This window comes from Camelus dromedarius, chromosome 1 (genome assembly GCF_036321535.1).
Source record: "Camelus dromedarius isolate mCamDro1 chromosome 1, mCamDro1.pat, whole genome shotgun sequence".
Lineage (NCBI taxonomy): Eukaryota > Metazoa > Chordata > Mammalia > Artiodactyla > Camelidae > Camelus > Camelus dromedarius.
In genome coordinates, this window is record NC_087436.1 from 73,401,642 (window position 1) to 73,419,732 (window position 18,091).

General features: G+C 41.8%; 1 protein-coding gene across 1 annotated transcript; it reads left to right on the plus strand.

Annotated features, from left to right (window-relative positions):
* The first annotated feature begins 283 nt into the window (after window positions 1-283).
* Window positions 284-8,835, plus strand: ODAPH (odontogenesis associated phosphoprotein). Its single transcript, XM_010983785.3, has 2 exons — window positions 284-912; window positions 6,952-8,835. Exons 1-2 carry the CDS (start codon window positions 846-848, stop codon window positions 7,377-7,379), a joined length of 495 nt encoding a protein of 164 aa, XP_010982087.1. The 5' UTR covers window positions 284-845; the 3' UTR covers window positions 7,380-8,835.
* Window positions 8,836-18,091: the final 9,256 nt, after the last annotated feature.

Sequence of the window (18,091 nt, forward strand, 5' to 3'; positions counted from 1 at the left end):
ATATTACCAGCCCCATTTTACAGATGAGGCACCTGAGGCTTCAAGTCTCAGGGGCTCACTCACGGTCACCCAGTAGTTAGAAAAGGAGCCAAAGTGGGAGCTAGTTTTTTCTAACTCCAAGGTCCGTGCTCTTAATCACTTGTGACCATCCCCTCCCACTCCTCCAGCAGCTGACAGCAAACAAACCAGGCATCTTAGTGACAATCTGATGAATCAAAAGGAGCCGTGGCAGGACAACTCACTAAGTTAATACCCACAGACTTTCATGTCGTTTAGACAGGGACCACGATGGTTGCTAGGGAAGGTAGTTCTCTGCCCCTGCGGCTCTTGGCTCCTGGACAAAAGCAGAGAAGCCATAATCCCTAATCTGAGGTCTGTGAACAAACAGCCTCTTCAAACCACATGGGTCACGAAGCACCTGGATAACGCCCTCCCCGTCCTGTCTGGCTTTGGTAAGTAAGTAAGCAAGCTACAAAGAGGGACGCGCTGCTGAGCATTTCCTGCGCAGATTCTTTCCCTTGCCGAGGTAGATCTATATACACACAAGTAAAGAGCAGGCACTAACAGGGGCGAAGATTTGAAGGAATTAAAAGGATAGCGGGGGTGTGGTCGCCCACAATCCACCTCCAAGGATGGATGAATGATGTTTGGCTGTTATTACGAGAAGTTCTGGTTGCTAAATACTGTCTGGTATCTCCTTTCTGATTTCTTACCCTCACACCGCAGGCTCTGATCACTGCGGTCCACTATGCAAATGCAGGCTCCCGGAATCAGGCTGCGGGTGACTCACCGACCCCTTTAAAGCCACGTTGGGTTCAAGGCAGTGACTGCTCAGGGCAGAAGCCATGGCTCACAGACTCAGCTACTCCTACTGCCTGTTGGTCTGCTGGTTGGTGGTAACTGTGGCAGAAGGTAAGGGTTTTGTTTTTATTTGACTGTGGATCCACTAATTAATAAGTTGTGTGTAAAGACAAAATTTGGTTCCGTGATTATACATATCCATGAATTGGAAATATTTACGTCAGCTTCCATCAGACTGTGTGGTCAGAGAGAAAGAGGTTGAATTTTATCATCTGAAGACCTTGGTCCTAGTCTCAGCCCTAGCTATGTGACCCTAGATTCACTTAACCTCTTTGGCATCTGCCTCCTCAAATGTGATGTGACAGCAGTAATGATATTCATTCTTATGGGGGGTTGTGAGGACCAAAAGAGCTGTCATGCAAGAAAAGCTCTTCAAGCTTCAAGCACTGTATGAATACTAGTAATGACCATTATAGAGCTAACAATTTCCTCCCTGAATTACAACAACGGCCCCCTCTGTATATCCCCAACAGCATAGTAATTTGCCCATGGTGGGTGTTTAGTCTGTTTATTAATTGCTTTAGTCAGTTGTGTCTTGGTGCTACAGCGGTGAGCATAGACTTCTTTCTTTAGGCTTATATTAGATTCAATTTTTCCACTGCCCCTTTTTCTTTCCTTTCCCCCACTACAAAATGTCCAGGTGGCCTGAGCTGGAGAATTGGTTTGCAAACCCTGGGGAAAGGAAAGAAAAAGATAGAGAAGGAAGAGGGCAGAGAACAAGGGAACCTGGGGGACTGGGGTCTGATGTTTATTTCACAGTTCACCGTAGTTTAGAACTAGATACTGTCAGGCAGGAGAGCCCCAGGAGTCAGACTGCGTCTTCTGCCCTTTCCTTATGGCCCTGGGGCTTTGCAGGGTTTCAGCCAGACCCTTGTCATCCTCCAGAAGTTCCCTGTGCCCATCCCCCAATGCTCACAACGAGCGGAGAGGGGCAGGGACATCAGAGCTGGTGGTGAGACCACCAGAGAGCACCTTGCCCAGTCTCTGCATGAATTCTGGCAATCAGAGGGTGAGGAGACATGGATAACCAAGAATACCTGCCCGATTCCCAAGACGAGGCGCATAAGCATCACCTGCTAAAAGTGACATCTGAGAGATGCATCATAAAACAGATCTTGTCACCAGACACCTTTCCAGAAAATGAACTACTCTTCAGGAAACTTTGTAAATATGTGGCTACATAAGTTATAATGAGATTAGAGATTCATTCACATTTAAAAAAAAAATCTTTAAAATGTGAGAATTGATTTCTGATTTTGGCTCACTCTTCCCCACTGTCCCTCAGACTGGCATCAAAGTCCTTCAAATGCAGCTTGCAGCTTCACTCTCTCCAGACAGCCCTGGTCCCAGGTAATTGCCCACTTATACCTGCCCTGGCTTGGCCAGACGGGGTCACGTGGGGCTGTCCAAACTCACCCCGTTCTCTCTCTCCTCCAGGGCAGCAGCTGTGGTTGCCGCCTTGTCCTGCTTTCCCTTCTGTTGATTGTATTTCCGCTTCCCTGATGGCGTGTAAATGTCACTATGACATGACCTTCACAAAGGCTTTCTTAAGACACAATTTTAAAACTTAAGTCTCTCTTTCTCAGAGGGATTTGAATTCCCATAGCCATGTGTACATCACCAATGACATGCACTGCATTCTGCCCTGTATTTACAGATCCATGTGTTTGTAGCATCTCCCCACTTCTCTGTATCTTTATCATCTCTGCACCTGCCACAGCACCTAACATAGGAATCTGCAAACTGTTGAAATGACTAGGCTTATAGCATAGGGTTGAAGGAGGCATGTGTGAACTTGTGTGAACTGGGCTCAAAAGTCTTTATCTGTAAAACCAGAGGTTTGACGAAAGTAGCCAGTCACCCTGCAAGTCTACAAAAGGAATAAAGTTGCAGTTATTGTAAGCAAATTGTATCACAGGACTTGTATTTCTCTCTGCTTCGACTCTGAAAGCACTTGAGAATTTTTCTAATACTCCACATCAAGTATAAAGCTTACTTCTCTTAAAAATCAGGATGGTTCACTACAGACCAGCTATTGTCTGCCCAAATAACCACAGACTACAGGTAATTATATTTTTTTAAAAAGGTCATCCCATCCTTACATTCTTTTTCTAAAGTACTAGTTGTTGGTATACTATGAATTTCATGTCTAGACTATAATAAACCCACTTAAAATTGATGTCCAAACTCAAAGCAATATTTTGGCTTGATTTTTTATTCTACTCTAATTTTAAATGTAAGTTATGGTTGCAAATTTCCTGGGACTACAATTAAATCCTCAGTGAGCTTCACAAAAATCTACAGAGAGGAACTCATTCAGCATCTGCCTGGCCATTCATTTAATTTATCAGCTCTGTACTGGGCACCACTCTAAGCCAGAGACTGTTCTAGGTACAAAGGACATAGCAGTGACCAACAGTGTCCACAGTCCTTATATTCAAGCAGGCTGGTTCTAATAACGTCTGTACACTTTAGTCCTATCAACAGTGCACAAATCATATGTATATCATATAACCATATGGGTCCAAGAAAATGAGGCTCATGCTAACAATATTTCTCTGTAACATTCAAGGTTAGTAATAACAGCTAACAACTACTAAACGCGTGCTGTGTGTCAGGCATGTTCTGAGCACTTTACGTGTGTCATTTCAGACACTACAACAAGCCAATGACATAGGGAGTAGTATTTTCTCCATTTTACAAACAAGGAAAAGAAGACCCGGAGAAGTTAAGGAAGCTGTCCATGGTCACACTGTTATAAAATGGGATCCTATACTTTTCGACACTATGCTATTCTGCCTCTAAGAATGTTTTCAATTTGCATTTAAACATTTGACCTACTTTGGTTTAATTAAGGTTGCAAAAGTGTTCTCGTCTTTGATGTTCAGTGCCTTTGGTGTCATGTCAGTATGTTACATAACAAGAAACTTTTGCTTATTAATGATTGCATCATCTCTGAGAGGTAGGAAAGTGGTAACTTTTGCAACTATAGAGACTGAGATTTCTCTCAGTCGAGTCCCCCGCAGGCACTGCGCTAGGGACAAGGGGCACAGTCTATGGGATGGTCTCGCAGCTACTTCAGTGCAGGAGGAATGTAGTCACATGACTGATGGTCAGTATCTGCTGGACAGTAATCACATGACCGATGAGTATGATGAAAGCGGGCTCACAGGGCACTATGGCAGCGTGCTGCCGGGGGCCTTGAGCCAGCCTCTGGGGAGAGGAGACCTCCCTGAGGAGATGAGACGTGAAATCTGCAACAGAGCAAAGAAGGCAGGAAACGGTGCTCCAGGCACCTGGAACCAGCTTCTTAAAAGCCCAGGACCATTGATGATTTTTGTCAAAGTGTTTTTGTAGCATGGAGGAAACAGAGTCAGATTCCAATGGATTAAATAGGTGGGGAAAAAAATGGGGTCAGACGTGTGTAGACGTCTCTTTGAAGTGAGAGAAGCAGGAGCCAAAGAATTTCAGGCCGATCACTGATATTTTTCTCTCTGAAATATGAAGCTGAGTAATCTACTTAGGTAGAATTTTGAAGAGAATTCTTCAAATGAATAAAGAAGAGTGAGAATTTTGAAGGGGCTTTGAAGAGACTGTCAAAGATTTAGGAGACAGGGGGAATGGAGCCGAGCAAGGATAAACAACAGAAGTGATAAGCAGTGTTAACTGGGGGGAGACCATGAATAGCATCAACCCACTCACTCAGAGGTGTGGCCTTAACCTTGTAAAGAACCGGTGAGTTTCCCAAATCAACCCCTAAGGCTCCCCCATTTTAGAACACTGGAGCGAGCCAACCAGTGACCTGAAATAGTCACCATGTATCTACTCTGCTGGGATGAGGTGGATTTATGTGGGTTGGTTAGTAGGACAAGCTTGTATCTTAATCTTGAGCCCTTAGAAATTCCCAGGAGAAATTCTCAACAGAGCATTGATTAATACTGGATATCCCCCCGGAGTCAGAGAAACACTGTCTAGCGGCTCTAACACCCCATTGTCACAAGGAAGATTTGGAGAGTAGCGTCAGGTTTTAAGAAATGAAATGAGCACAAGAGGTGGGTGTTTTTAAAAGCTGGAGTCCAGCTAATTGAGAGGCAGAGCCCAAGGCCAAGCCTGATCTGACAGCAAAGTGTCAAAATGGGGCTTAAGTATAAGACTAACTTCTCCCATAGCGACTGGATTCTCAACAGAAAATTTTCATGTTACAAAGGTTCAGAATCGATCTGATTGTGGAGGGGGAAAGAATGAGTAGTGTGAGATTTAATCAATCATCTTCTGTAGTTGGAAATGTCTTAATGTGATTTCAACTATAAGATCTTAATACTTAGGAGCCTGGGTGGGTATGGGAGAAAAGGGTCAGTATTTCATTCAAGAAACAGACACCCATTTAAGCTGGCTTAAAGGAAAAAAGAAACTAGAACTGGAGCTGGAATGACTATTATAGAGAGTCCCAAGAACCTTAAGTATAGCCAGCCCTCAAAAAAACCAGCCCTCAGAAAGTCGAGAGCCAAGATCACTCTCACCATCGCTCTGTTACCACATGGTCTCTTGTCTCTTTTTCTCTTTGAGAGGCCTTTCCCATTTTACAGCTTCTATAGAAAGAGCGGCTTCTCTGTTTATTCAGCATTCAATGGGTCAACACCTGACACTCCAGCCCCTGCCCTCCACCTTCCACTTACATCTTCCACTATCTGTGTCTCTTTGTTGAAATTCTCAAGTGAGAATCTGGTCACGGGCCAGCCAACGAGTGAGTCGAGTGTCTGACAGCAGTCCAGCCAGCCATAGCCAAAGGTGCGTGGGACTGACCCTTCCAGGGGCTGCGGGTGAAGCAGAATCTCTAGAAGGGACTATGAACATAGGCAGGCAGTAAGCATATCCAATACAACCAAGAAACCTGAATTCAGCTGTTCCAAAGGTGAGGGGAATCTAGCTCTTTTTAAGTGCCTCAGAAATCTCAACTTCCTGTGAGGAATTCATTTTTCCGTCGTTCACACTTAGCAGGCCTTCCAAGGCCTGTATTGGTAAGTCTCTAAGGAAGTGACGAATAGTTTTCTAAAGGAAAGCTTGCTTTTTCATAGGCAATTTAATTATATGACACCACTATAGGGAAGATCCTGACACTGGAGATTGATCCAAATTTCTTCTCAGAGACTAATTTCATCCTTGTCCTCAGAGCTCATTCCCCTGCTGCATGTGGACGCCCCCTTCCCTTCTCTTCAGGGAGTGAGCTCACTGCTCAGGAAGTGAAGCAGGTCTTCTGAAGTAATGGCCTTCAGGTCGGGGCCTGGGTGGCGGTTATTTTTAATTTTCTCAACATTATATTATTATATTTTTTCCACTGAATTTTCTCTATTTATTTATAACTTATGCACAATAAAATGCACAAATCTTAAAAATACAGATTGCTCACATTTCACATATATGCGTGTGTGCATATAAATGTGTGTGTATATGTATTTTTGTGTACGTGTGTGTAAATATAAATGTGTGTGTATCTCCATATCATGTAACAACCACTCAGCTCAAGATCTAAAGAACTTACTGGTTACTTTTCTACTAAATAACACTGACCCTAACCCTAAGCTAACTATTTTTTACTTTCTTTTTTTTTTCACTGTAGATTCGTTTTGCTTGGTCTTGAACATCATATAAATGGAATCTTACAGTATGCAGTCTTTCATGTCTTCTTTTGCTCAACGTAACATCATGGGATGCATCCATGTTGTCATTTTAGTAATTCCTTCCTTTTCATGGCTGAGTAGTCTTTCATTGTATAAACACGCACAGTTTATCCATCTTCCTGGTGATGGACACTTGCATTGTTTCTAAGTTTGGGCAAATAGGAATCAGACTGCTGTGAACTCTCCTGACCTAGTCTTTTGTAGACATAAGCACTCATTTCTTTGGGTAAATTCCTCAGAGTGGGACCACTGGGTCATAGGGGTGTCCATGTCTCATGTTGCTGGCCTGGGCAGTTCTTTGAAACATGACTCTAGAGTTCTCTCTTCCACTCACTCCCCCACTACCACCTGAAGACTGCCCCCTGCTTCTGCCATCAGGCCTGTTTCCTGACTTTCACTTTTCCCCCCACAGGACAAGAAGGGGTGGTCACCCCTCCTGGAGACTCACAACATAATGCAGACCCTACAGACTGCCAGATCTTTACACTCACCCCTCCCCCCACCACAAGGAAGCCAGTGACGAGGATCCAGCCCATCACAAGGACACCCAGGTGTCCCTTGCATTTTTTTCCCCCACGATGCCCCAGAGTCCACCTTAGGTTTCCATACAGACCTTTCCACCCTCCGACGTGCAACCACCGTTTTCAGATCCACCCATTTTTTTGGCCACACAGGCGCCTTCCTCCTCATTATCGTTATTTCCCCAGGAGACCACTCTGGAGAGGAAGTTCCTCTGAGGAAAGCCGGGCGAAGAGAGAGGCCCCAAACATACTGAAGGAAAAGAAGCCCATGATGCGGAGGGTAAAGCTGAGTGGTAGAGCACATGCACAGCATGCCTGAGTCCTGGCTTCAATCCCCAGTGCTTCCACTGAAAAAAAAAAGAAGCCAGTGCCTCAGGAAGGATGAAGAAAGGATTTCTCTTTTCTTTTTCAAAACTAAAGCTGTTGGATTGGAAGATTAAGCACCTTAAACACCAGTGACTGGAAACTATTCTCCTTGTCAGCAGTGAAGATCCTGGTTTATAGGTTATTCATCTTTGCAAAATAGGAGCAGTAACTATGTTAGTCTTATCCCCAACTTCTCATGATCACGGGATTTTATGTAAGGAATGTTCTAAAGTGAGTGGTTCCAGTCATTTCTATCATCCTGAGATGCCAGAAGAATCAGCTCCATCTTCTAAAATAGAGTGAAGAGCATTTAAAAAGAGATTGTCATCAACCAAATGGAGATGTTAATGACACTTTTTCATAGTCACTGGAAAACTTACAGGACAAAGTGAACTTTAAAAGAAATTTTTTTAAAAACTGAAAGCTTTACTTTATTCTCTGCTTGACAGTGGTTATTTATTCGTTTTTAATTGAGGTATAATTAGCATAACATTATGTTAGATTCAGGTGTACAATGTAATGATTCAATATTTGTATATGTTGCAAAATGATCGCCACAGTAAGTCCAGTTAACATCTCTCACCTTACACAGTTACAAAAAAGCTTTTTCTTGTAATGAGAACTTTCACAATCCACTCAGTTTTCTGACAACAACAACAACAAAGAAATTACAAAGATTAAAACAAAACAAAGTAATGGGGAGTCTGACTATAGATAATACTTTAAAGATTTTATAAACTAAATTACCTAATCAAAAAACTCTTTTTTTAATCTGTAATATCTAAATCCATTTTTTAAGCAACCTGTGCAAATTAGTTTGATGAATGTCTCACTGTTTCTTCTGTTATCATCATTTGGATACCAGCTTAAATGATATACCTCCCCTAAAACTTTTAACATCATTCCAGGTTCAAAATTCCAAGTAAAAGTTTACCAGGGTGTTCTAGTAACTCTAGAAATCCACAGGCACAAATTCACCCAACTGGAGGAACCCGGTGTTCTGAGGATGCAGTGTAAGTAACAAGTCCCACAGACTGCACTCCGGTTGTTCCTTCAGCCATTCCGCAAAATACTGCCTCCTGTTTGCGCTACTCACCTTGCCTGTAAGGTTGGAACTTTGGTTTCTCATATGAGGTCAGTGTTTACACCTGTTCCTCCCAAGAACTACATGCAAAGATGCTGCTGCTGCTTCTACAAAGGAAAAGAAAAAAGAAAAGAAAAGGAACATAAAGACCTGAGGACACTGGGAATGCCTGGGAAATGAAAAGAGATATGAAATCATCATGTTCTCTTTTCTTGCTATATTGAAAGATAAAGAGAAAAAAGACACTTTCCCTCACTCACTTTATAGCAAATTTTCATTCTACGAACAGATGTTTGTTTTAAAATTATGATTAAATAAAACTTGTATCTTCTTTGAAGTCTTCATTAAGTAAAAAATTCTATATTTTGGAATAAACTTGCTCTCCCCTTCTTTTTGGTTAGTGGGGCATAATCAGAAAAGGGCCAACCTTGGGCAAAGTTGAAGATGGATCAGTGCTGTGTTTGAATCTCCCCCCATCCCTGGATCCCTCTTCACGACGGCTCACTCACCTCCCTCTGTTCACCAGCTGTTCAGCGCTCTGATTGCCCAAAACCAACCTGGCTCTGGCAGGGCTTTCTCTTCCCAAACGTTCAAACTTTTGTCATTCAAAACGGAACTGCTCTGGAATCCAGTCCCTGAAGGCCTTGCTAGGTGGTATATAAACCTCAGAAAAACTAAGACAAACGAAAGATGGAGTAATAGCTTCAGTGCATCTGTTACAGAAAGTGGACTATTCCTGGAGTGTTTCACAATGAGGGCCTTTTTAAAAATAACTCCAGGTAAAATTGCATCATTCCTCACCCTGGAACATGCATGGAGTTGCCTACGTGGGAAGCAGCCCTAAAAAGCATATGCCTTTGTGACTTCGGGTTAATAAATTTTTCTTTTAAAATACATTGATACCCAGCAAGCTTTTTGCCTCAGAGGGATAGTTTTCAGGCATTAATATCTCAAAGGGAATTCGTTTATCACGTGTGTTCCTCTTAGCACACAGGTGGGACTGTCTGCTTTGGAAGCAATGGCAGTGTCTTGGGAGCACATGATCTTTTATGTATCTACTACAAACTTTTATTCACGCTTAAATGCATCTTTTGCCTGTGGCAGAAATAGCCTAGGCAAGCCTAAAGTTCTAATTATGCTAAAAAGGCAGAACCTGAATCAAACCCAAATTGAAAGACAGTTACAAAACAACTGCTCTGTAATCTTCAAAAAATGTAGCTATGGTAGACAAAGTTTGAAGGACATTAAAAAGACGTGGTAAATAAATGTCACATGATCCTGGAAGTGGGAAGGTAAGGGAGAAATGGCCAGAAAGGGTATTATTGGGACAACTGGCAGATTTTTATGTGAGCCATGTTTTAAGTAATCATTTTATATCCATGTTAAATTTTCTGAATTTGATGATTATGTAAAAGAACATCCTTATATAAAGATCTGAAGTATTTGAGGGTAAGGAGTATGATTTCTGCAGCTAAGTCTTGAATAATTCAGGGACAAAAGGGGTGTGTGTGTGTGTATGTGTGTGTATGTGTGTGTTTGTGTGTGTGTGTGTGTGTGTGAGAGAGAGAGAGAGAGAAGGAGGGTGAGAGAGTAATAAAATGTGGCAAAATGTTTTTACAGTTGATGTATTTGGGTGAAAGGCATATAGGAGTTCTTTGTACCATTCCTGCAACTCTTTTTAGTTTGAAATTATTTCAAAATGAAAGTAAAAAGGCATTAGTGGAAACAACACAGGATTTAGTGACAGGGGTTTAGTTGTGAGGGAGGAAGTGGCAGTCTGGGGCCTCCGGGGACAGATGAGGGAGGTGACAGAGTTAGATGAGACTGGAGGGTAGGGGTATAAAAAGAAGGAATGTTAAAAAGAAGACTAGATCTTGGGGGAAATATCCTGGGAAAAGCTGCATTGAAAGTGCCCGCAGGCAGTCAGCGGGGAGGACAGCGCACAGCAGACCGGCTGTCCCCACGGCCTGCTGAGAAGGGACGCTGGACCTCGGAGGACACCGTGTCTATGTGGCCTTTAAAAATATCTAAGTTTGAGACTGCACTGATTTGATGTGCACTGAAGATGAGATTAGATGTACTCTCTTTTCTTCTTCTTATTTTCCTTTCTCATTCTTATCTACAAAACAGAGACAGACTCACAGACACAGAAAACAAACTTATGGTTATGGGTGGGGAGGAAGGATACATTGGGAGTCCGAGATTTGCAGATACTAACTACTATATATAAAATAGATAAACAACAAGTTCACACTGTATAACATAGGGAACTACATTCAATATCTTGTGGTAACCTATAATGAAAAAGAATATGAAAAGGAATATATGTATGTATGTGTATGACTGAATGCACCAGAAATTGACACAACACTGTAAACTGACTATACTTCAATTTTTTAAAAAATCTCTTTTCAGTTTGTAACTCATATTTTTTCTTCACTGAGATAGTATGTGATTGAAAATTCTGAGCAAGGTGAAAATGCAATGATTTCTTAAGGAATTTTGTATGGTTTAAGTCATGCCGTATAAACATATCTTTTGGCTTTACTGTGTTTGTGGTCAATATTAATAAAGCAAAATTTGTGCTTACTATTATCTTTCCATAGTCACTGTAACAAGGAGAAGCAAATCATCTCTTATGATCACAGTAAAATGACTACAATATTTGGTAGCAAAGAGAATCCACATACACTTGCTAAGGTTAGATAATCTGTTGCAGCCTCAGTTTGAATGTGTCTTCATGCTTTTTAAATGATTCAGGTCTAGAGCCAATCTGTCAGCCAAAATCAGTTTGGGGATTAAAAGCGAAATCGTGGCGGGGCTGGGGGATGGGGAGGCTAGACCTTTACAAGATGTGGACTGTGAAAATTCAGGGAAGGATCTGAAAACCTTTATGATCATTAATAGTTGTTCCTGAGCTGCATCTTGAAGGCGTAAAGTAATACCAGTGGCGTTTTAGCATGTCCCTCTTCCTCTTAAATTTGACTTAAAAATATTTAAATCCCCAATACTTTCTGTCCTTGAGATTTTTCTGTCTTCTGTCTTCTTTTTTTTTTTTCTTAATGTTTAAAAATATGTTGGCATGATAGGCCAATTTTTAACTAGTGACTTGGACATGATACAATTGGAACTTAGAGTGTTAGTCATGCATGTACGGGGAAGTTCAAGTATGTTCTTGTGAATTTGAAACTGTAGAAGTAGGTGCTTAAAAGTCCTTGTATGTTGCTCTGTATAGTAAGAACTAGTCCTGTTACATCATGTACATAATAACTAATCATTTTCTTCCCCTTTACAACATAAATCAAGGTTTGAGTTCTAGCCCCCCTGCCAAAAAAAAAAGCCCACAAAAATTAATCTTGAATTTATCCGTGCCTTGAAAATAAGTTAAAAATAAAATCCTATTCCTACATCCCACACTACTACGAACCTTGTAATGATTCACACGTTGGTTACCCAGACTGGTTGAGCTGAGACTCAGACGTTCACTGATATTTGGGGAGGGTAATTTTTAACTGGGGGAGAAGGGGGAGTTTGGTTGGAAGTTTGGGTCTCAAGAGGAGAAACAGAAGGTGTAAGACGGCATGTACTTCCACAGCCACCACTTGGATTGAATTTGAGCCGAGTAGTCAGTGATGAGCATCAGAAGCTGATAAAGATGTTTTAAAAGAAACTTTAGGAGCTTCTGAACACAGCAGAGCTGCTTTGGGGCTGACGTGATAAAGTGTCACACAAACTTGAGAAGGGGGCGCTTCTCCCCACCTCTACATGGAACTCACTCCTTCTCTGGAAAACAGCAGCTACTTGCGGAAGGTCAGGAGACATCAGTGTTCTCACATTAGGTGCTGTTTCATCAGGGCTGCGGGGTTGGATGGAGCGCCTTCCAGGGCTTCGTGGGCAGCAGGTGTCAACAAGGGGCAGCCAAACCAGGAAGGAAGGCGCTGCAGGCTGTGTGGAGTCTGCTGCTGAATGATGGGTTTGTAGCCCATTCAAACACTGGGGTTTGCTAAGTTCCTGGTCAAATATGAAAAATTAAGAAATAGCCAACTTTCTCTGTAAATGTTACCCCATGGCATTTAGAAAAATCTTTTGAGGAGGTGTGTTAGTTTGCTTGGACTGCTTTCACAAAATACCACAGAGTGGGTGGCTTACACAATAGAAATTTATTTTCTCACAGTTCTGGAAGCTGAAAGTCCAAGATCAAGGCGTCGGCAGGATGGGTTTCCTCTGAGGCCTCTCTCCTGGGTTTGCAGACGGCTGCCCTCTGGCTGCCTCTTGGCGCAGTCTCCTCTCCATGCACGTGTTGCCCATGGTGTCTCTCCTGTGCATCCAGATTTTCTCTTCTTAATAAGGACACCAGCCAGATTGGATTAGGGCCCCCCACAATGGCCTCATTTTAACTTGAATCACTTCTTTAAAGGCCCTGTCTCCAATATATATCACATTCTGAGGTACTGGTGGTTAGGGCTTCAACATATGTATCTGAAGGGAATAAATTCAGCCCATAACAGGAAGGATCCAATTTTGATAGCAGTAACTACAAATTATCAAAAGATCTGCATAATCTGGAGAGAGCTGGCTCTGACTCTAAGGAAAACAGGGGTTACAAAGCTCAGATACTTTTATACATACAAAAAAATGAAGAAAACCACCACTTTCCTTTTTCAAGCACAGAGCATATTTGACTTATTTTTATAATAAAATGTAAGTAAATATCAGGTTCCTGTAGGAACCTCCAGGCTTTTCCTAAACAGTAGAATAGGTCAATTTTATCTCAGTAAAGTGGAGACCAAGGCGGGGAAGCAATATTTCACTGAAATACTACCCATAACAGTAAGCAGAAGGTTTCACGTGTCTTTTACACGACCCCGCCTCCCCACGCCCCACACCAGCCTCTTCCTCTCTGACCTCACCTCACCCTCCTTTCCTCCCTTCTCACTCTGCTCCAGACACACGGCCCTCCTCGCTGTTCTCACGCAGACAAAGCTCACAGCCTCCTCAAGGCCTGTGCCCTGGTCGGTCCCTCTAGCTACAGTGGCCTTGCCCCAGATAATCCACATTACCCACATGGGTCCTTCTCTCATTTCTTACAGGACACTCATAAAATGCCACCTTTCAGTTCCTGGCCAACCTATCAAAATGTGCAGGCACGATACCCACGGATACCCTCTTCCTATACCCAGCTTTATTTTATCCCCTAGCATGAATCACATTCAGTCATTCTACATGTGTTCTTAGTTCCCTTTTTTATTATTTGTCCTTCATATCAGAAAGTAAACTCCCTAAAAACAGTGATTTGTGTCTATTGTGTTCATTCCTTTATCTTTAGGACTTAAAACAATACCTGCATATAGCAGGAACTCAATAAATATTTGTTAAATAAATGAACTTTCAAACCTCCTGGTATCTTAACCTTATTTGCTTCCAAATCAATTCCCACATCTCCGGGGAAGTCTCAGGAGTTTAAAATCTCCTAGAAGAAGAAGGAGAAGGAGGGGGAGGGGAGGGGAGAGGGAGAGGGAGAAGGAGAAGGAGAAGAACTTATATTGAGGAGAGAAAGGTAAGATACAAAAATCCCTCTCAAATAAAACACTATACTGGCCACTGGTGCATGCTTCCAACCTTCTTTGAGGAATTTTAACGTGTATCTTTCTCTTTTCAGCACAGATAAAGTTTCTTGCTTTCAGTAGTTTGTTAGAGAGTAGGTTAGAATGGTAACCAGAGACAGAGAATCCTCCAATTTAATTGCTCACTTAATTTTGTAATTTTTTTTCACACTTTTATTAGCAGCATCTATCACTTTTTTCAGAATCTGAGTCCTCTTTGTAAAATCTCTCCTCCAAGTCCAGGTCAGGACATACAGATTTCCTGGGAAGCCTGTTATTTAAGATGCCTCTTCAAACTGTTATTCTTTAAATATTCATTCAACAGACAAGGAGAAACTGATTTTCTGACAACAAATTTATGCACATCTTGGTTTATGTTCTAAATAGTAGATTTATTACTTGAATTTCTTTGGGAATCTATTTCACCACATTCATTCACTTGGAGGATTAGATGCCCACCCTCATTCAGAATAGAGGTAGAGTTCATATAGTCATAGTAATATTGTATATAAAATGTGTTTTAAGCTTCTGTTTCCACACTGGCAAAGTATTGCTCCTTTTCTAGAGTTTCTTTTCAGTTTTCATTGGTATTATTTTTCAAATCCATATGTTGAGAGGTACACTGGGGACTTTAATTTTAGACACATCACAGATAACTAATTTTCCCTAATCAACATGCCCTGCACTTTTGCAAATTCAGAACTCCAGTGGACTGACTGACGACTTAACATACACATTAGCTGACTGATTTCAAGACTGGAAATGCGTCTGGGGCTGTTCCATCAGACTCCCTAGGCTACATTCCAATATAATCAAGAAAAATAGCCCTGCCAGTGTGGACTAATTTTCCAATCTCCATTCATTGTATCAACTTACATTTTGCTGCTTGCAAATCACACTTGAAAATCAATTCATTCCAAAGATGTACAGCACTCTTTTTGGATTAGCACTCCTGGAAGTGGTCTGATCTGCCTTCCTGCCGCTCTGCCTTTGCCCATCTGCTCACATTTCATCTTGGTGAGGCAAATTTACTTTCATAATTCTCCAAGTTCTTTTTCTTTCATTCAGGATTCTCACTGAAGTCCACAGCTCCTCCTGGCCACCCCCAAGTTCCCACAGCCTATCCCTCCTCCAGCTACTGGTTCTGCCTTGCTGACCTCTGAGTCACCAGCCACCTGCTAACATCAGGAGAGCCCAGACACAATCACAGAGACAGAGGCCACGTGCATTGGGTCTCTTCTGCTCCCCTTAGGCACGTTCATAAACCCCTAGGACTGGACAGCTAGAGTGTTAACTATCAGTGTCCACCAGGGTGCCCCACTCCACTGCCGGCAACTTCTGACGGACCGTCTATTACAGTTCTTCCTTGCCACCGCTGAGGTTCAAATAGAGTAAGTTCTCCTTAACACTGGGCCCATAAAAACGGGCAAAGAAGACTGTTTAATGCAAGGACAGAATTCTTCACAGGTTTTAGCACTTTCCCCCTTGGGAAGGAATGTCTTACAGAGTGGCTCTTTACTGCCACCTCCCGGATTGCACTTGGCAATCCTGGGCGGAGCCAGAGGAGTAAGGTGTCATGCTACTGAAACAGATAAAAGGCCAGCTGCAGCAGCCCCCGCGCTCAGAACTTTCCTAAATAATTCCCGTCCACCCAAGCAGAGCTGACTTCTAAATCCCTCTACCCTAGAAGGGAGAAGTGCTTCTCTCTCATCAACATTTCCTCCCAAGGCCCAACAGAAGAAAGGGGAACTGATCACCTTACTGAAGAGGACAAGTGTAATTGAAAATACATTCTTCTGGCTGGGTTGCACTTCCCAGTTTAAAATAATTTTTGACCTACAGTATGCTTTGAGCCAAACTATATTATCTGAATCTGGTGTTTGCCTTTGTTTTCAGGAGGTAGGAAACACATCTGCAAAGGAAAATGTCCAACACTCAAGCTAAAATCTGCTCTACCGTTTTTTTAAGAACGTTAATATCCTTTAGCCACATAAGGAATCCAAATGACCAATAGATATGAAAAAAAGAAAAAATATATGAAAATATGTGTAACCTCAGTAGTAATGAAGAATACGTAAACTAAAGCAAGATAGTTTTCACCCATTAGATTGGTCAACATGAAAATTAGTAGCAGCAGTATCTAATATAGTCCAGGTCTGGGGAAATAGACTTTCTCATACACTGTTGGTGGGAATATAAATTGGTATGGCATTTTTGGAGGACAATTTGGCAGACTTAGTCAAAATCTAAAATGAAGCATAGCTTTTGCAGCTTTAAAAGGTCCATCTCTGGAGAACACTGTGACTATATTGCCAGCATCTGTTCCACATCTACTTCCAAGTTTTTGGAAGCCAGGTGGTCCCATGGGTAGGCTGTCACTAACCTTAAACCAATCAGTACAATCCTGTTTCCTTTTGCTCATAATTAATTCAGACAAATGAATTTAACAGAGACCCAAGCCAATCAGTGGATACCATTCCCCTGGCTACAATGCTTGACCCCTGGTTACAATGCTTGACCCCTGGTGAGCAGTGTCCAAATATGGCTTTTAGAGTAAAGTGAAGTTTTGTTTATGGCTGGAAAAACACACTTCCTCCTCTGTAAGTGAATGAGGATGTAGGTAGCTCCAGGAGTCTAAGCTCCCAAAGTTTATATTATCTAAACAAACAAAAAATTTTAATTGATTCCAGATCTGAGAAATCATGACCATATATTTATTCCCGCAAACACCCATGCGCCTATCATTTATTAAGCGAGTAACACTGAGCAAATTTCTTAAACTTTCTAAGCCTGTGCCTTGTCTATAAAACATGAGTAACATTTCTACTTTCATAGGGTTATTATTAACTATTGTCACATAGAAATCACAGCACTAGATGGTGTGGAACAGAAAGAGATAAATAAGATGTGGTTCCTAGTCTTTAAGAGACACAGAAATTTTGGTGAGGGCAGTGATATTGGGTGTGGTTCTTCCCCGTGTACCTTCAGAATCTGGCCCTGACTCTTCCAGAGGGTCTAGGAGCAATTTAATAAACAGCTTTTCTACTTAAAAAGTATACAGTGGAAGAGATGGATAGGTAGGTATTCATGGAAGCAAAAGGAGGGATGATCCAAGGAAAAAGTCTAAAAGCAGATTCAGGAGGGAAGTAACCAATGGAAATGCTGTTGTCATGGGGTGGAGGGACAGTTTTAAATTCTAGCAGCAATGTTAATGGAGATCGCTTTCCAGACTTAGAGGCACTGAAATAAGTTGACATGAAAACCTGTTCTCTTGACTGATAGGAGATCCCACCCCGGTGTAGGAACAGGAAAACATGCTGAAATGAGACATTTTGGATTCATTTCCCTGATTCTTTCTTATTTAATTCATGTAAACCAACAATACCATTTCCACAATTTTGCTAGAACCTTCCTCACTTCTACAGGAGATAACCCTGCATGCCAAAGTAGAACAAGAAGGGATTAAAAAAGGTTATGCAATGGGGGGAAATAAAATTTCACCAAAAGCAAAGGAAAATGACATTTTGTGGATGGGTTTTTGTTTTGCTTTCAATCTCTCAGTATATAATACAGTCAGTGTCAGATAGCTACAAACATCTGTAAACACAAAGCTCTAAATCACAAGTCACATACAAGTGATGACAAATGATCTGTGGTAGGGCACTTCACAGAAAGACAGGGTAAGAAATAGATAAGCTGCATGTTAATTACATTTTCAAGTTACTTCATGTCTGAAACTATCAAGAGAGAAAATTAAGGCCATTTAAAAAGCAATACGAAAACGTAAGTTTTCATTCACATAGAAGAGTGTTAAGGGCCCACTTCTAATGCTGAAGCACAACACAGAGCAACAGATCCACTTAGTCCACGTCTCCAGGACTGGCCTTAAACCTCAGAAGCAGTGACTTTAGTGTTTCTAATGCTTCCAACAGTTCGGTGATATAGAGGAGGGCTTAGAAAACAAGTCAATCACATTTT